Source organism: Diadema antillarum, unplaced genomic scaffold, assembly GCF_040938485.1.
Source record: "Diadema antillarum isolate AM-2024a unplaced genomic scaffold, OU_Dant_1.0 seq00000069_RagTag, whole genome shotgun sequence".
NCBI classification, from domain to species: Eukaryota; Metazoa; Echinodermata; class Echinoidea; order Diadematoida; family Diadematidae; genus Diadema; species Diadema antillarum.
Window position 1 is genome coordinate 870,754 of NW_027271168.1, and position 21,336 is coordinate 892,089.

At 37.5% G+C, this 21,336-nt stretch overlaps 1 protein-coding gene across 1 annotated transcript; it reads left to right on the forward strand.

The window, feature by feature from the left end:
- The first annotated feature begins 1,037 nt into the window (after nt 1-1,037).
- LOC139725925 (uncharacterized) lies at nt 1,038-21,104 on the forward strand. The gene is made up of 2 exons (XM_071637006.1): nt 1,038-1,638; nt 20,782-21,104. Exons 1-2 carry the CDS (start codon nt 1,038-1,040, stop codon nt 21,102-21,104), a joined length of 924 nt encoding a protein of 307 aa, XP_071493107.1.
- The last annotated feature ends 232 nt before the right edge of the window (nt 21,105-21,336 follow it).

Sequence of the window (21,336 nt, forward strand, 5' to 3'; positions counted from 1 at the left end):
ACTTCTTTGGAATGAACTCCCTTTTTATATTCGTAACGCTGAAAATGTTGATAGGTTTAAGTCATTGTTGAAAACTCATCTGTTTACACAACCTTAATTTTGCTGTTGTTGTTGTTGCTGTCGTTATCATAATATGTACATAATGCTGTATTTTGTTTTTACGTTATATATATTATTTTTCCCCGATTTGATGCGCTTAGAAACATCAGTATTAAGCGCTATATAAATGTTATTCATTATCATTATCATTATCATTATTATGATTTCATGTTTAAAGGAGAAACGCTCACCGATGGCATATGGGGCTATATAAGAAAATAATGTAAATTAGTGATATTCTTTCTTAATTGTTGCTGTTTGATAAAAACACATGGGCTCCAAAGATCGTAGGAGGTAAGTGGGGATGATTGTAAATTAAGGGTGCCAAGACTTGATATTCTACGCAATCTATGCAATGTCAGTTTTGTTGTTGTTTTTTTTTTAGAGAAAATTTTGTGGATCGTAGAATGTGAGTGATAATAAACAATTTGTGAAAATTATATCGTGCTTCAGCGAAAAAAGAAATGGAGTTATTGAGTTTCGAAAATTGTATTTGAATTGATATCGTACTGCTCTTCCGCATTCTGTCGGAACAATCAAGAATAAGAAGTCGCAAGTTGTAAAGACGTTCCCAGTCAGAAAGCTGTCCATTACAATGATTATGTCTTGCGAAGAACTCTACTTTGTTTTTAAGATGTTAATCGTTGGTGATTGTATCTGCCATCGGCTTCAGTAACACGAACCCTAATGGCATAATTTCCCTATTGTTTGTTAACACGTGCATAATTAATCACTTCACAGGTTTGCCGAAGCCTGGCCTCTTCGCGAATTCTGATTGGTTGACGAGTCGTCGACATATCGCCCAAGGTGTTCGCGCCATCTTGTTCGGCGGGGAGGAAAAGGGAGAGGGGACGATAGCGGGTAGTAAATCCCATCGACTCCGCCCGGCGAAGAGCCCATAAAACCCCGTCTAACGAGGCCACAAATCAATCGCTTAAATGAGCTCCATGTTTCTAAACTCACTTTTCAGTAAATATCAACCGGGAGAAGCGTGGTTTCCTAGCGGCTTCGAACCGGCCGTATCCGTGGCCAACAGGAACTGCAAAGTGGGACCCGGCGATCCCGGGGCGGCCGCTGTGGCATCCCCGTCGGGATGGAGAGGGATGCATCCGGGCAGCACCACGGGCCATTACACGTCGTTCGATTTTACGAACTCGGCCTATTATCCCACAGTGAATAACCCTTCGTTCTCATCGTCCTACGGCTACCAGACCTGCGGGTTTTCCACCACCTGTCCGCAGATGCCCGTTCAGCATGGCGGGTACGTCGACCACCAATACGCCCCCTACTCCCACAACGGGTACGCCTCACAAAATGTTACTGCTTACCCCAGTGCATGGAGCCCCACGCAAAAGGACTCAGGGTTTGCGAACTCAGGTGGAGTGGTTGGTGGGGTATTTTCCGCCGTAGCTCCCGGGCAGGATATCGGCCTGCAACATCATGAGGTAAAAGGCTTGGACGGGCACATGCAGTCAAAAGCTGACGAGCAGGACGAACAAGTCTACAAGGGTCCCGTCTACAACTGGATGAAAATCCCTGGTAAGAATGTGAAATCCAAGTGTGAGTGTCCCATCTGGCAACAGGGAGGGTTGTTACGTAATTTAGCCATAAATGACTGCACTGAAATATTTTGATGTTGCATGATGAGAGAACTTTATCATTAGAAGGTCAGTGATATTTTGAACTTAAAGAAAATTCTCGCAAAGAAGTCTTCGTGAGAATCAACTTTTATCATGGTTGTCTGGTGAAAGGAGACGGCAGGGAGAACGTGCCAGTATGTGGACTTTCTCCCCGCCGTGAAGATTATGCCAAGATGTAAATATTTACTCGTACTTTCACACGTCCTGTCGGTGTGGCCCTTGCCGCTGAGACAAATCTGGTCCTTTCAAAGGATTTTGAGGATATCCAGAATGGATACACATCAATGAGACAAAGAATTAAAAAAAAAGTGAGAAAATCGTAGGCAACACACAAATTGGTAGGTACACACGTCAAAAGTGAGCCTGATGTGTGCTCATTTGACCAAACTTCGTCGACGCAATAATATTATTATTTAATATTGACTAAAATGTAATTTTCGTTAGCTTGAAGTAGGGGTATCTATCCTTAGAGACACCATGTTGTAGGTCCATGGAGACACCAATGTCTTGAAAAACAAAGGCACCGGAAATTACTGATTTGTACCGAAGTCTCTGAATTCTTCATTAATTACAAAGGAACTCAACGGGCTACTTTGATAAAGAGTATGGTATGAGTATAGTGAATTATAGTAGATTCACATGGTTATGACAGCTTTTCCCGAATAAGAGTGGAAATTCTTATGATTCCAATAGACAACACTTTTACAGATCATTAATATCTGTTAGGAGCGATTAACCTTTATCAGAGATCTTACTTATTAATGTTTCTTGACGGAAACAGGTACCTCTAGAGATCTTCAATTGGTTGTGAAAAAAACTACCCACTACGTCATGAGTTCGTCTCTCTCTCTCTCTCTCTTTCTCTTGTAGGCCACAGAAAATTAATGAGAAAGTAAAACAAATTGTTCTTAATCCTCTCGCTGGATGTGATGGATATATTGAACTAGATAATTCCAATAAGACTTACAAATTAAGACTTACACTGGTTATATGCAGGTATGGAGGTATGCAGGTATGAGTATTTTGACCCATCCGTCCAACTTTTTTTTTACATTTGTTTCCTTAGCAACCCATGATTCTTTCAGAAATACCTAGAAAAAGCAATGTACTCCTGCCAGAAGGATGAAAACTTCCGACATTTTCTTGACCGACCTGATTGGGCCTTGCAGGGGTAATGTGGCCTTATCCCAAGACAGTTACCGTGGGAAGAAAACAGGACCTGGTGTCATTAACTTTTGTTTTGGTTTCATTTCATATTCCATATGACAAGACAAAACATTCAAAATACGCCAGATTCTTTGGACAGTGGTTAAAACACGAAACGTTGGAATTAAGACCAGACGGCATGGGGGCAGATATGCACAGACTGTACTGAGACAAAATGGATGTTTTTATTCTCAAACCCAAAGAACACAAAAGTGCATCACTTACATTTTTTTCCCGCTGTTGTGTCTTTTTGAAGACACCTCACGACGTTGTTCATTGAATTTATGGTTATGCTAGAACCTGTGCAGCGAAAGTGCATGATTATTTCCTTTCGATGATAAGTGACAGGAGCTGAAATGACTATTATGTCCATCCGTCTGAAAGAAACCCCCCAAAAAGTGATATCATGAATATTCCTAAACTTTTTCTTTTACAAGACAGGATGGACAACGGCAAAAAAATATAATACGTATCTTGCAAGGATGTTAAACAAGGAGTTCAATTTTCCACTACGTCATACAATATAGTAATGCTATAAAACAGAAAAACACGGGCTGCTGGAATGTTGTGATAAAGCATGATATATCATTAAATCATTTGACATTACCATCTTTAAAAAAAAAGAAGGTCTAATCAGATTATAAAAAGGTATAACCTGAAAGCGGTTTAACCATATTTTCCCAAGAACAAGAGATTCAAGCAGTGATTCCATCCTCCCTCTCCCCTTTACCACTCACCTTCAAAGATGATTCAGCTTATACCTGATGGGATATACGCTGTGCAAACTGTGCACCTTCTTCGTTTAACAAAGTTTTTGTTTTGGTTGTATCTTTTGCTGTGTTTAATTGTTGCGGCATTTCTAAAAATATTATGTCCGTTGAAAGGGTGCATGTGAGCTATCTTTCCTTTTCTTTTTCGTGTTTTTCCCCGTGAGATGTGTGTGTTGAGACCAGCAGGAATTGCGATCTATCAATTCAACACCTGTTGAAGTAGAATGGAGCAAACCGTATTACAAAATATATTTGTGTTTTAGATGTTTCCTTTCAAGGTTTCTGAAGTTTCTAACTACGCTGCCTACGGGGTGTGCATGATATACACCCAAAAATGCCCCCTTGATAATTATTCAATGTTCATACCAATTGCTGCATGGTTCCTGTGGCTAGGGGTTAACGTAAAAACTCTCCTCTAACCTTGCTTCGACTTCGGATCTACTGTTATCTTAATCATTCTCTTGCTATGTATTTCGGCAAGAAACAACATCATCATCATCATCAACAATAACAAAAACAAACAACAAAGCAACACAAAAAGAGACCAGAATATCCAAGTGAATTAACTCCCTGCCGACAGCGAGTATATTGGAAACTCTCATACAAAGTCCGAGGCAGCGTGGCGATTCCAGATTTACCAGAAACAAAATGCTCGCATATATCTTGTTAGTGAGATACATCTCCCGCGGGGGATTCGAACCCCAAATAACGTATCTATGTGTCATGATGATAATATCAGGACGTCCGAGAAGGGCTACCCTGATTTAATTTCGAACATAATCAATTCAGTTCAACTCAGACATTTATTAAGTAGTAACAGTATAAAATGTTTTCAAATGTAACAGGTACAATTCAGTGATGATCGGAGGCTCGTTAATTGAAAAAGAATGCGCCCTTAGATTATCAAATAGGAATCAAGTCATGAACATATTATTGTAATTTAGGGCCCATACATCAGAACACCAAAGATTGAAAGTTACGGGAAAATATAATGGGATGATAAAGACGTTACTTGTCTTGAATGTCAGTCTTATAGGACATGTTTGCTACATGATGTTCTATTTTTCTAACAATGAATTTATCCCTTCGTTTAGTACCCTGGTCTGACACCTTCTGCCATGATTGCTTTCTCACCATTAAATGTCTGGATAAAATTTTTTTTTTCGTTTGTTTTGTTGTCCCCCGCAACATGAAAAGAGAGTATAGCTCATCACACTTGACTGTGCATGACTGAACGCATTATAAGGGGTATTAAGCAAAGTGCCTGAAAGTAATATGTATGATTTCAAGACTGCCTAATATTAGTTCTGAAAATCGCAGTGAAGGCATGCAAATATAGAACAAAGGTGCAAAAAAAAACAAAAACAAAACGCAAAAGCAGAACATTGCGGATTGGATTTAGACACACCCGTTTGATCGATTTTGAAATACAAAGTGGTAAAGATAATATTATACTGTCGAAAGAAATCTAATATAGTAAGTAATATCTTGAATAGTAGATGTAACGATAACTAGGGCACACCTGACAGTTAAAACAACTATCTCTTGAAATTCAATATGATACTTAAAGAAATAAAAATAAAAGGTCAATGGTCAATTGTTACCATTCACACACTCCAACTGGTTATAAATGCACTGACACCAGCACCATTTTGCTGTATATGTGTCCGTGTGTGTGTGTGTGTGTGTGTGTGTGTGTGCGTTTGTTGTTGTTGTTTTGTATTGTTTGTCGTCTGTTTTGTTTTCTCCGTTTTCTTTCCCGTTACTTTGAAATCACGAGTGGTTGTACCATGGAGCTAAGAGTAACACTTCATGGTTGTACCAAAATATAGGCTTCATGAATGAAACAATTATTATCAACCTCATCACATCTAATCCTCGATGAGAATTAGTGTCGGCTCCATCAGGTGTTGATAGCTGAGGTATAGCTGATGTATGCTGACCCTGCGCCAGTAAGACAAAACCGGAAGCAGGCAAAACGTCTTGAAATGCGTCTTCAAATACAGCGCCAAGTGGTGGATCAACCTCATGTTTGGCAAGTGTGAATAGATAGTTGCTTACGGGTCAGTTTGTGTGGCGGAAGGGATAACAAAAACAAAGCAATCTAATTTTTGTTTTCTATGATATTGATACGCTGCTTAATAGAGGCTCCGTAAACTATCAAGAGTAGGATAATACCTTGTAGATTTAGATTCTTAGTATTCTTTATTTGTTAAAATGCATATTATGGGTTCTTAATAGGCATTGATCTGCACAAACCTCAGAATGTGAAAGAAAGATTGTTTAAACATAAAATCGCCTTTGCTGTGTCTTAATCCCTTTCGGTGTGTTTTCATATTTTCTCTAGAGGTATTGTCTATCTGTCCTTTCTGAAGATGGTAACACACTCAAACCATCTAACATTGGGCTACTCAAACAACCGGACAAATAAACATAGAAAGAAACAACTTCTAGATCTTATATTGGTAGGCTGCTTTCGTAGGCTGTATGACTCGGAATTATAATCACGAAACTATAGCAAGACCTTTTTCAATTATGTAGGCCTAATTATCTTATATATTTAAAAGACTATCTGTTCTGGCATATTGCGTTTCTTTAGATAATTTCTTCAACCCCCAGATACTTGTGTGGACTCGGAATCAATAGACCGAAAGACATTCTACACAACTGTGGTAACTGTGGTGATTAGATTTCAGAAATTGTCAAACTTAACTTCGCTGACTTAGTTGTGTGACGATGCTCAAATGCTTGACAAAACACTACAGCATGCAACAGTTTTGAGAATTATGCTCTCAGGAACAAGATATAGGCCCTATATGAATACCTATATTAACATGCTAACATCATTGATACAAGTGGTTCCTTAACGCTATTTTCGATGGGAAATACCGAGTATCAGAAATCTGATCTTTCACGGGTTTTTACTTAAGTGCAGCACTAGGCCTTTATTTTCTAAGTTCGTCTTTCTCTTTTAATTTACTCTTTTAAAGTAACGGTGCAGATTCAGTTGAGATTGGGCTTAATGTTTTCAACGTTTTAATGATTTTTTTAGCTAATAAGAAACTTCTTATGAAATATGAAAGAACATTTAATTCTAAGAGGGCTTCAAAGTTAACTTGGTGAAGATTGGTTTTGAAATGGCTGAGATATCCAAAACAAAGCAATCCTAATAAAATGTTGGACCCACCCTCTATTAGGATGGCTTTGTGTAACTAGTGTTTTTGGATATCTCAGCCAATTCAAAACCGATTTTCATCAAATAAACTTTGAATTCCTCTTAGAATTGTATACTCTTTAACATTTCTTTCCTTAACAAAAAGTCCAAAGTTGAATTCATCACACTGGTAACATTGTTCAGCAGTGCCATTTAGATTTATACAAAACATTAGTTTGACCTTGTCATATCCCTCAATTTTGATCAATGTGCTGGGCAAGACGTGGAGTAAAACATAGCAAAACCGCTGTCGCGATTTGATTATGTTAGTTCGTGATAATCAGTTGGCCTATTGGCTATTCCATTTCTTAAAATTTGCAATTTCATCGAGTGCAAATGCTTTATTTCTATTCCATTTTCACAGAATCCTCTGATTTTGCGGCAATGTTGCAAAAACTTCATTGCTTCTCTTGATAAGTCGCCAGCTCTAGTGTGCAATATAACTGCTTCGGTTACAACAATGATCTTGGGACTTGGTCCCCTGTACTGAGTATGTTGTCCCCCGAGCAACAGTTTGTGTATGTTGTTTCTCATACCCCTCGAATGTGTGTGCGCGCGTGAGATTTCCAGCATGGGCTGTCGATCGGGGAGTTTGATCTGGGTCGCATCTGGCGTAACACTATCACCCTTCCGACCACTTACTCTTTCCTGCTCTTTCTTTCAATCGTTATTCTATCGCTGGTAATGATCCGCCACACAAGAGCGAGTCCCACCCAGCTGTTGTCCATAAATATCCCCATTTCAGTCCAGAGACATCAGGTGCCTGTGTGAAACGCGGTCTGAGAGCCAAAATATTGTTGAAAGATGTGGATTATTACGATCATTGGGTGAAGGGGGAGGGGGAGATATGAAATTAATGCTTTAACAACCTGAACAACAACATGAAAGACCTACCTATCATGCACACTAACATTTTCATTGTAGGGCGCTGTAACGTATCTTCATATGTTCAAGGACGCCACACTCGCGTGAGTTTCTCTCGCGCCCTCAGTCGGTTTCACCAAGGAGGTACTACAGTAGTACCTACTTGGTTTCACTACGCCTAATACACACCTCTACTCGCGGATGACGTGACGATTACGTAACACGTTTTGTGCTCAACGCTTGGATGCCAATTCCGATATCAATTTTAATTTCAATTTTGCTGTTATGGTCAGCGATTGTCTTGATGGATTCGACAGGGAGTGGAGTTGTTGGGCGGGATTGTATAACTGTGGAGCTGGGGAGTGGGGGAGAGGGTGCAGGACAAGAGAAGTATCCATAACGATTAGAGGAGCTCGGTTACTCCCAGTGGGAATACGATCAGGAGGGATCGCGTGAAAGATGTGTAAGGCGACTGCCATCTCGTCAACACACACATCTAATGTAGAGATGGCCAGTAACCTCAAGATAGTATCTCCACTGGCGGGATAAATAGCAGGGGCAATTATGATAGCAAAACGGCGAATTATGCGAAGAAAGCTACACCTCCTCACCTCTTCGGATGTTGTCTACCTTTAAATGGCTGCGCAGCGAAGTGGGAATGTCCTCGCGATACATGTATGTCCTCAGTAACTGTCTTCCTTCAAAAAAAAAAAACAACAACAACAACAACAACCTTAAAAGGATAGTATAGTATTGGTTGAGGTGAGGATTCAGCCTTTACCTTTATGTAATATACGCAGAAACCACTTTATGGGGCAAATGTTAAAGAGCATACAATTCTAAGAGGAATTCAAAGTTCGTTTGATGAAAATTGATTTTGAAATGACAGAGACATCCAAAAACAAAGTAAAACAAAGCGATCCTAATAAAAGGTGGGACCCGCCTTTCATTAGGATTGCTCTGTTTTGGATATCTCAGCCATTTCAAAACCAGTTTTCATCAAATAAAAGGTTCAATCCCTCTTGGAATTACATGCTCTTTCATATTTCATGACAGGTTTTTTCATTATCTCACCAAAATTGTTAGAAACCTGAAGTTAGGTCCCAACCAAAACTATACGATCCCTTTAAAGAAGAAATCCACCTCCAAAGTAAGTATAATTCAAATGAAAGAGAAAAATATTCCCTACAGAACGATACAAAAATAACCAAAATAGGATAAGAAAGCTATGACATTTTGAAATTTCACATTTTTATGAAAATCATTTCTTTTGTATCTGTAGGGCATATTTTTCTCTTTCTTTTGAAATGTTTTCATTTTTTGGGATTGATTTCTTCTTTAAGTGATCAATGTAAACGAGTAAAGCGCAATATGATTTGGACAGGATACTGCATCACCTGGGGCCCGTTTCATAAAACTTGTCATCAGTGACAAGTTGTCATAGATGTGACAAGCTACTGAAATCCTTGCATCTGATTGGCTGAGAGCAAATTTGTCATAGAAATGTGGCAGTTGTCGCTGATAACAAGTTTTATGAAACGGGCCCCTGGTGTATAGGCCTATAATGATAGATAGTACATACTCCATAATGACAGACATTTAAAGAACGTTTTTGCTCGTCATCCGTCCTTACATTGATTTTTGACACACACGTTTTGCTTTGTTTTGTTTTTGTGTTTTTAGATAAATGTATTTTCTAAAACTGCAGTTCCCTCCCTTTCTAAGGTCATTACATCATAATACTACAGTTATGATAATGTCAGAATGTGAAAAGAGTGTGTATAACTGCGATTCATATTCTGTAAGGTTTTGTGTGCAAGGCAATATGAGACCAATGTGGTAAGTGATGTCACTATCCCCTCAGGTAACGTGGTTATGACCGTGAGCTACGTCACTGTTTCGTCAAAATAGTTATGTTATAACTAAGACAATCACACGTAAAGGTGGTCTGTCCAGAAACACTTTTATTTGTTCCGAATTGGCTGAAACTTTATTTTCCATCTCCTCTTCCATCTCTCCATTTTTCCTTCTCTTAAACCAGTTCCCTACAGGAACCCGATGGCATATGTATAAATGTATGGGGCTGTCAGAATTCAGTATGAAACGGGTTAAAAACAGTTCTTATTAACATTGGCACCTTGGTGCTATCTATTACAGTCAGGAAAACCTGACAGCTTATCTTTCTATAAATGAACTTTCGTGTTTGACGGGTGTCTAGTATATTACGAGAAGGCGAAAGGCAATAATTAGAATGATAATGATAATAACAATGATGATGATGATGATGATGGCATGATAATAATAATAATAATAATAATAATAATAATAATAATAATAATAATAATGATAATAATATCAACGTTAATGATAATAATAATTAATATTGTTGTTACTGTTATTATCAATATTATTATTATAGATATCATTATAGATATCATTATCATCATTATTTTTATTATGGTTATGATAGTATTGATAATGATATTCGGTTCTTAGAAACGCATAATGCTACAAAAACAAATTACTGCCTATAATGTGTAAGCAAGCATGTAATATTTCATCAGTCATAATTTACCGATAACATAATTAACAATTATTAAGAAAAGGCGAGCTACCGGCTAGGACGCGCATTTAGTAATAATAATATTATTATATATATTATCTATATTATATTATTATTAGACCTAAATGTAATTGTATGGACTAGACATACGTACACACATATAGGCCTATATGCCTACTTACAGAATACGTACATGATGATATTGTTTGTGTGTGTGTGTGAGTGTGCATGTATTTGAAAATTATATTCATGTTTCTGTTTTACATGACATGCCTTTCTTTAACTCTCTTTGAAAATTGCTGTAAAGAGCTCGCTTGTATGAACGTCGCATCGTTAGATGTGTCGTTGGGAGTCAATTAACATGACAAATACGGGCAGCCATGAGATGACGCAGAGAACCCAGTCATTACATGCGCATTTTAGTGAAGTTAATTTCAGTAAAATTGCTTTGGGAGTTTAGAATGTTTAGTCTCAAGGGATGCGAGAGGAAACGAGTCGCGTCATGTCACATGATATGGATACAGTCAGTGTCCGCACTATGGCTAACGTTGGCTGTTCATTAGGACGGCGTGGTGAAGGCGCTGAAAATGTATCAACTAATTCTGACTTACATCAGCTGTCAAGCACAATGCTTTTCATCTGTTTTTTGCCGCGTTGTTATCACGAAAATTGTGATCTGGGAAGCTTGTGGAAGGAGGGGTGGCTCAAACGCAAGGGCATTGCCTCTCAGCGGCTGAAATCGTATCAGATGAGCGTACACCTCTGTCAGACAACCCATTTAAGTCTGTTCGGTGTAATGCATTTAGTCACCACTCAAAAGGCTTGATTACGTGCAAACACGGCGTCCAACAGACACCACACGATTTTCATTAAAATACTGCGTGCATAACTAAAATTTAAGGTTAGAATGCCGGACATGTGTATCTCAATTGCACGGTAAAGGACAATGTTTATTGAAGACGGAGAATGATTATTAATTACTCTGTAGAATTGACCAAAAAACAAACAAACAAACAACGAAACATAATTTATTATAACTGTTTTATGCGACACAGTCATCTAGTTTAGATGTCAAACAAACACTTGCAAACGTTGTTGCAACATAATTGCGAGTACAGTAGTTGCAACGTCTCGTGCGTGATATTTTCACATCTGTTAAACAACAAATGGGCCTACACTCAAACACACACACCAACATCATGTGGGACAATTACGCTTATATAAGTTTCAACTCACTTCGTTTGTGAGGATGTAGATGAACGAGATTTGAATGTACGTAATTATTTAAAAAATGAGGTTGTATGCGGCCGTGCGCATGTGTTTTTGTTTTGTCTAGTCTTTTCAGTTTTCCTTTTTTTTCAGACAATTTGCCTCAGTTTCATTAGTTCAGTACATTGATTGTAATTAGATATTGGTCATGAGGGAACTGCAAATTACAAGCAAATCTTTTTAGCTATCCCCTCCATTTTTAACAAATTTTATTTCAGACTATAAGTTTCACATTATATTGTTTTTCATTACACTATATTTTCCATAATAATAATAATTTTAATAAAAGAGGGGCCTCTTCTGTATAACTATGAATCAGCAACTGTCATGCTTTATTCATACTCTGTTGGAAATTAAAATGATATGAAATGAAACGAAAATACAAAAATAAATCTTTAATAAATACAACATTAGAAGTTTTCTTGATGAATGGGGGAAATACTTGCTCAATGTTAGATGTGTCCCTTCAAATCAAGAACCATCATTGATAATTTGGCAACTACAATTCTTAGCAAGACCACAGTGATGCTATTCAAGAAAACGATTTATTTCTATTGATTACAAAAATATAAGATTAAGTGAAAAATGTGAAGTAAGCTGTACGTTGAACCAGGGAGGCGAGGTTCTCATCTCCCTGGTTGAAGTGGATGCATGCACACAGCTTGTGTGCGCAGTTGACTAGCAGCTGTACTCCAGGGTGGGAGTGGAATGAGAGTTCTACTGTGTTTGGGTTTGATTCCAGTGATCGGGGTAGTGGAGGTTGTGAAGTGCTTTTAGCACTTCCACATGGTGGTATTTGGAAGAAAAAAATATATATATATGCAGTATATGTCTGCCTATAGGCCTATGTATCTGTATCATATCATTACATAATATTTTTATGGATATCTAATCTTTCTCGATATAAATAAAATGTATGTTCATAAATATTGAATATCATTATCATCAGCATCACTATACTGCTACCGATATGTGACCCTGCACCACAGAACCCGCAATTATCTAAATTGCATGGTTTTCCAGTGGACCTTAAAGTATCACTTCAGGGGGGCGTTTCATCAACGAGTTCGTCGGAGTTTTCACCGACAAATTTGCTATCAGCCAATCAGACCAAGGATTTCATTAGCTTTTAACAGTTGTCAGTGTAAATCCTTGCGTCTGATTGGCTGATAGCAAATTTGTCGGTGAAAACTCCGACGAACTCGTTGATGAAACGCCCCCCAGATCAACCTGAAATTTAATCGGAGTTGTGTCTTCCTGCACTTCATCTCTCTGAATTCAAAATTAATTTGCCAGCACAAAATCAAAGTATTATTTTCTATAAGTATAAGTTGTTGTACACCTCTTTGTTTGTTGTTTTTCATCTCAATTTTAATCTCTCGCATTTTTCATTCATTCTGATAATACTTTGACATTATCATGAATAGTGGGTTGCTGAGGTTAGTGTACAGAGTTTCATCATCTGATAATCAATCCACAGTGGTTCCCAATGGAATTTTAAACGCCCTCATTTTGTTCTACACACAAAATTGGGTTTCCCAGTGGCCATGAATTGATCCTTAACTTCAAAACCCTCGTTCTCCAAAATATAGTTTTGTATACTCACTTTTCCATCTGATGTATTGGTGGGTTTGGGACAGCCAATTTTGATTCGTTTTGCGTCATTTCTTAGCTTAGAATCATTCAGTTCAGGGCTTGTCCTTATGCGAATATACATTGGTATGTATAGACCTACTTTGTAATACGTTTCTTGGGTTTAATGATGCAGGTTGCTATCATCATTATTGCCATTACACTCTTCACATAATATCAGGAGCGGAATAGGAAAAATGATAAGATGTTATGTGTATACTTGTGTATGTGGGTGGGTGGGTGTGTGTGATTTCAAACTCACCGAAATCTACCAAGCAAAAGGGGCTGAAATAATTACTCTCTATATTAATCAACTGCAAAGGTGGCAACGAAAATGATTCTCATTTGAGGCCAGCTCATAAGTCTGATCATTATCAAGCCAACATCATTTCCATGAAGTGTTTCAATACTTTCATAATTTATCTTATACAAAGTGATTACTGAGAATGAAGAGAAAGAAGAGAGAGGGGGAGAGTTATGATAAATGCACATGATGTAGAGCCCTATGTATGTATGATCATAACCGTCAGTCAGAGTTTTTGGTTTCACATAGTCATTAGGCCTCATCTAACACAAACTCTAATCACAAGGCAGGCTTCTGTCCTGATACCAATTAAATATTGTGAAGCTTTATTAATTTCATTTATCACAAGCAAAAACTCTGGCTTTTTGTTTATCTATACTTTTACTCTTCAGTCACATTACGAAGAATTGTTGTTGTTGTTTTTTTTTTTTTTTCATGTATATTTACACTGCTAAAAATGGATATATAACTGTCTATGATTAGAAATGAAACATCGAAAAATTCCACGTCATAACATTACTGGTTAGAACCCAGGGTAGGCCACAACTCCCCCCCCCCCCCCACCCCCGTAAGCTCATTACAGTGGATGACCGATGATGTCTTGCCGTTCGAAATGAGCCGTGAGACGGCTAACGGTGATGAAGTGCCGTTATCAAAATATCCAGGGCAAGTGAGCATAAAGACACACAACAAACAATCTATACTCCGTGGAAGAAGAATTTGTATGCTGGATATGTGGGTTTGTTCTTTTTTTTTTCGTTGGACTTTGTATTTTTCGTTTCTTTTACACGTCACCTTCAACGCACCTTTGGAAGTTTGGAAAGTACATGGTGCAGTCAATATTCGTCGATGTTTTCTCATGGTTTTTATAGCAACTTCTATCAATATTTCATATGACTGTAAACGGAATATGTATATATATAAATAAATAAATATATATATATATATATATATATATATATATATATATATGTGACCCTGCACCTCAAAACAAACAAAAAGTCGCCGGACATGAATTGTTATTTAAGGCCATATTCTGAAAGAGCAGCCTTTACGCTTTAAAATGATGTATAACTCAAATCAAATGGACTCTCCTAACCTATCTAAATATTGGAAAGAAAGCATAAACTCAGGAAAAGTGTGAACTGAGAAAAGAGGCTCTGAAGTACAGTGTCTATTCAAGCGCGTAATCTTTACCAAACCGTGCTGGCTGTGCGATGAATGGGACAAAAAAAAACAGGAAGTAAACCACCAGAGTAACAACAATGGAGAGATTATCAGATTAAATTGAAATTAAGCATGCCTCATTAACACATTCTGTCCATAATTAATGCCAACTTTCAAAGCATTAGCACTATCCTTTCAAAAGTTATTAGAGTTGAAAGTGAAGAGTGTGGACAAGGTTTTTCAGAAATGAAAAAGGGATTCTAAAGACACACCTAATCACATTATTCTACCAAAAATGCTCGAGATAAACTACTAAAAAACACATTTTCCTGCCCGTTTTATGATACAAAATTTTAGCGTAATGTAAAAGAAGACCTGCTCTTTCAGAAAATATGAAAAAGTCAAGTTCGGCTAGGTTGACTCATTTCACTTATTTTCAGTCCTCACGCAAAACCAGTGTGTGCGACTTTATGTTCGTTTTGAGGTGCACGGTCACATAAAATTATATGTATATATATATATATATATATATATATATATATATATATATATATATATATATACACTATGATATCAAACTAATATACAAATGCTATAAATGCTTAAAGAAGAAATTCATTCCAAAATTATATCAATTTCATGAAAAAGAGGAAAATAGTCTCTGCACCGGAACAGTGTGAAAATGATCAATATCGGATAAGAAAGTTATGACATTTTTAAATTAAAAAAAAAAAAAATGTTCGACCAGTCATTCTGAATATTTAAGCAGATGATGTCATGATGTCAGAATTTCTTATTCATTTCATATACAGAAATGACAAAAAATCATATTTCAGCTGTATGTATAAAACTTGCCTTAAAACAGCTCAAAATATAAAAGAACAAACAATGTTAACTCTGATATATTTTGGTTTGGGAATATGCATTTACCCGTATGAGCTAAAAATGTGGGGTTTTTTTTTTCGAATTTCATACATAACATACATGAAATATTGTGAGGGCATGACATCATCAACTAGCTCATAAGAATATTCATAAGGACTGGTCAGGAAATGTTTTCCGAATTAATGTGAAATGTCACTAATTTCTTATCAGATTTTTGTCATTTTTCTTTCATTTCTGTAGGGATTTTTTTGTTTCTCTTTGTTTTAGAGGTCACTCAATTTTGGGGTGGATTTCCTCTTCTATAAAACCGGTAAGGGTACCAAATTCCCATAAACCGTCGTGTTAGGATATGTCATTTTTGGTTTTGCAGAATGGGAGTATAATGTTATGTACAATTATTTCGTAGATCTCTTGATATGAAAATCAAAATTTTCAAACTTTTTTATGCCGATGTGATGCACGCATTCGAACACCATCATGCAGATCATGATATATTTGTAGTAAAGTTCGACAAAAATTCCAAACTTGAGCCATCACATGAACACATTCTTAAACAGTGCCTATAGCGAATCATATTTCCTGAAACTTTCTTGAATACCCCCAACCCCCCCCCCCCCCCTTTTTTTTTTACATGTGCGAGCGCCATCAATCGAAGAGGATGTAATATTACTCGTCACATCTGTTTGATAAACTAGCACTTCCCTTAGGGGCTTCTGTTGGTTGTGTTGTCAGCTCATAGAAGGACATGTCATGAATTTAACAAGACTTCCGAGACGAGAAATTATTTGGCACTTGTACGCATTGCACGTTTGAACATTGGCAATTTACAGCAGTTTGCTAATATTTAATGAATTCGTCTGCACGGAAACTTTCCACATATCGTCTGCTTGCTGCAGAAGCAATACAAAAGAAATTAATTTCGCAAAAAAAAAAAAAAAAATTGAGAAAATAGACTGATAGATCGGAAGATTGATATAATAGCTAATTGCAATAAAGAGCTAGAAAAGCTACATTTTTCATGGCATAATATTTGTAACGTATAATACTGTCGGGGATGAAACACGATGTAAAATCGGATTTTCTCTTGTTATCTCCACTTCATCTTCTATCAACATTTTACAAGTTGTTTTTTGATTAGCACAGTACAACGTGGGGTGCCACGCATGGTAATCATGACAGCATAAAGATCCCGTCTTTGCTTCTACAGTATGTAGGCCTATATAGGATGAATGAAGAGAGTGCCCATAAAGGTAACGAATTCTTCCCTGCAATTGTTGTTTCTTCGACAACTTCTGACAATATTGTGTTTATTCATTTTCCATGTTATTTTTCGGTGTTTTTTTTTTTAATTTAGTTCCGTTTTTATTGATGTTATTGCTTTATTCTTTTTCATGAAAGGGACTCATATATTTATATTTCATATGTATGTAAATAATTATGTTTGTATATATATTTTCCGGCAGTATATTATGTTATTATGTTTTATATTAAATCAGAATAATAGACAAAAAGAGATGAAAAGTTGACTGTGACCGAGTAAACTTCTCGTGTCACTTCTCATGCCATAATTATCACGGCAAGGAACATGCTGTCACGTTCTCCCCCCCGACCCAGCAGCGTGAGAGAGGCGAGAACGCTACGTGAGTTTCGGGGCGGACGTTTATTACCCGTCTTGTCGACGGTCTAATTATCGGGATTTTTGAGCGATTGATGGGTATTCTTCACGGGAACAGATTTATGATCGGTGCTATAAGATGTATGATTTCATCGACTGGGAGTCTTGCAGCCAACGGGTCCCCTGCCCGATCGTGACCGTGGGATTGTCAGCTGGAATCGCAGTTCGTAAAACTTTAGTCTGACCCTTGACTTTTCAATTACAACTTGCACATCCACTTTATGGATCTGTTTGCATTTTAGAATTGTAACTCCTTACAGTTTAGAAAACGGCAAGAGAAAGGATGTATATATATATACATATATATATATATATATATATATATATGTGTGTGTGTGTGTGTGTGTGTGTGTGTGTGTGTGTGTGTGTGCATTAAGCTACTATAATTCTGTACTCGTGCTGCAAAAATAAAACAACAACCATTAGATATGTTATAATAATGATCATTTATCGAATTATTTTTTTTTTCATACACGCGTGTCTTTTGGATAATTTATGACCAGATTTATGGCTTGTTAACTGAAACCAATGGAAACTGTCGAGACTCTAGTACTATAACTGTTTAGTGCTTATGATATCTCTTCATTTAGGCCTACTCATTTCGTCTCACCTCCCGGCTCATTTATTCATTTACGTCACGGGCGTAACTTTCCATCAAGGTAAATTGAAAGCATGTAGCAAATGGTCATTCCTTTACACTTGAACATCTATAATGATGATAATAATAATAATAATAATAATAATAATAATAATAATAATAATAATAATGATAATAATAATAATACTAATAAAGATAATGATAATGATAATACAAAACGTTTCATAATTCACCATTACTCTACTCTTACTAATCACTCAGTTTTCTGTTAAGAGCACATGTCTATTAATGACCCACTGTCAAGATACATTCAAAAGGGTAACAATATACACAAATTTCCACTCAAAATTCACCCAATGTTCCAGCCCATCTTAATATACAATAGCGATACAGCCAGCTTCTTGTACTATGTCGAATCCAAAGATACCAGAGGCAATATTTCGACTTCTGTTAATATTGACTTCTGTGAATTTCGACTTGCATGAAAAAATGAATGATTACAATATAATGTTAATATCAATCAGCTGTAGAATTTTCCTTGACTCACTATTAAAAACCAAAGTTTTTGACCTGTGCGAGGCCACCATAAGGCGAGGTTGAATGTATCTTATAGCTCTTTTCCACCGTGGCTTGGTGTCAAAACTAAGTTGTGCAGCGAAATAAACCTCTGCTTAATGTAATCAAACCCGCACTTATATTCGAATTCACCCACACCACTTCCTGTGAGCTACTCCTAACGAAACTGCCTCATTGAGGCGCACAAATCATATTTCCAACCACACTAAGAATATCTACCTCACTACAGCATATCCACTCTACACCAGGATAGAGAAGTCAATTATGACTGCCTTGCTCAACAGCAGCAGGGCTCGAATCCAGGCGCTAACCTGTACACTACGACGCCCTCACACACTACGTGTGGGAGCCCTGCTGATGTGAATGAAAGACACCCTAGGAAATGCCGAGTGAGATTGCTAGTTGCATGCCATAGTATTCGATAGGGGCATGGATTCGACAATTACATATACATTTATGTAGCGATATAACTGAAACAGATCAGTATTATGTTCATGGTATTACTCCAGCGGTAATGTCTTCGTTGTTAAGCGTCAAGCGTAGATGTAAAGACATGATAACATACATTACAATAGTATCATGACATGCTTGAATTGTACAAAAGTATCATGACATGCTTGAATTATATTTGTAAGAGAAGCATGATGTACTGCTGATCTTATCTTTTTTCTTTTTAGGCCATATGAATTGTCATTTACATTCAAGAACAAGGTATAAAATGTATACATTACGAAAAGGTATAAAATGTGGCACATACTGTTGATTGTCGAAAGAGCGATACGGCTCAAGTAATAAACATGCTATCTTCAGATGATTCCAAGTAATATTATAAGCTTTTGAAACAAGCCGGTTTATAATGTTGAATGGACCGTCACCGCCGTTTCATTCTCTTGCTTTCCCTTCTTTATGTGTATGATTCTGAATTGGTAAATAAATTTCTGGTGGATTAAAGATGGAAAACAAAATAATTGAAAAGAATCAGGGGCCAAATATAGCTAATGATATGTGTTATTGATCTTGTGCCAATTGTTAGCTTTTCGAAATGTGTCTACCAGACTCGTAAGCAAAATGTTTATTGATATAAGAGGCTGGCGTACGTGGTAGCATTAGAAACTCGTGATACCGTAGCTGGCTGTGTGCATATTATTTCTGACTTCTCGATTCTCTAGATGTAACGTCTACTCGGTCGTTCCACTTCCGATTCCGGTTCACTTCATCCTGTGACCTTGTCAGATTCCCACGATCGTCTTACATCGCACGTCTTCCAGATTCTATGACGTCTAACTGGACTATGCTCTCGAGCAGAACCAGAAGAGTGTGACCGCTGCGTGCCAACTCTACTTGCGGCGGCTCTTGGATTCCTTATATTCTCGACGGATATTCCTGTTTACCTTATTATTCTCTCATTGCAATGTCGCGAGCCACACACCAGCAAACATAGGTTCCTGGTTCGACGAAAAGTTGCACGCATACATCCAAACTGTGTAACGAAATTGATAAATACAATGGATTTTTTAATTTGTTTTCATTTTTGATTTAGAGATCTTCGTGCATTCTATCAACAATTTTAGTGATCACGCAAAGCAACGTATTTGAACATTGTTGTAGTGTGTCATGTGAGTGTAAAATGTAAGTGTAAAATCAGACAGGAACCGGCGGAGGAAGCGGTTGATTTTTTTCCTTCAATATCTATCATGTTTGTAGATGCTGTGAACTGTGTCGGGTTTCCACACTTTTCTTATTACAGTCTGTACTTGAACCCAGAGTTGAGATTCCCCGAGAATGGAGCAATATATCACACATTATTTTGGTAATGTGGTTTCCATGAAGATGAATAGCAGTCCTACTCATGTGATTTCTCATTCTCTTCATTCGTATATTTTATGTTTCTCCCACCGTGCCAGTGTGGACAGGAAAAAGGAAACTTCCCCGTCAACAAGATAAAGAAGACATGTTCATCTTGTATTATTTAAGGTTGTTTTTTTTTTCTAACTGATTCTTTACTGTCTTGCAAGTCTCGTTTGAGTTGAATGGGCCATGTTAAATGAATATGAATATGTATGATTATATGTATGTATATAAAAACATTATTTGCAATCAGTTTTGCTGACTTTTTTTATCAACACTTGGAATTATTGATATGTATCATTCGTCTCATAATCTTATTTTCATTTTCTTCCTTTTTCTTTCTCTCCCCCATCCATTTTTTTCTTCTCGCACACTTTGATGCCTTCCAAACTGCTTTCCTGTCTTTACCCACCCCACCCCTACACATCCCCTCTTCAACACAAACACACAAACATACACACTCGTATCCAGGTACGCAGATCATCGGCACGGATCGTAAACGTGGCCGCCAGACCTACACGCGTGCGCAGACCCTCGAGCTGGAGAAGGAGTTCCACTACAACCGGTACCTGACTCGAAAACGGCGCATCGAGATCGCACAGGCGGTCTGCTTGACCGAGCGGCAGATCAAAATCTGGTTCCAGAACCGGCGGATGAAGTGGAAAAAAGAACGACAAAGGGACGGGGATGGAGCGGATGATGAGGGGAAAGACGGTGATGACAGTATCAGCTGCAGTATAAAGGAGGATGAGGACAATGACATTGAATCGGATAAGGAACACGAGAACCATTGATGGTGGAGTAGGGAGTAGTACTTTCGACTGTCAATTTGCTAGAACAAAACAAAAAATGTGTCATGCAATGTCTCATCTCAACTACCCCAAATTCCTTTGCCTGCCAATTCAATATCAGGTTTATGAATGACAATTTCGACAGGCTCCTACCAGAGAGGTGGGAGGAGAACAACTCCTTGCTCCTATAACAGTTGAATGAAGTCAAGAAGTACCAGTCTTAGTAGACATGCTT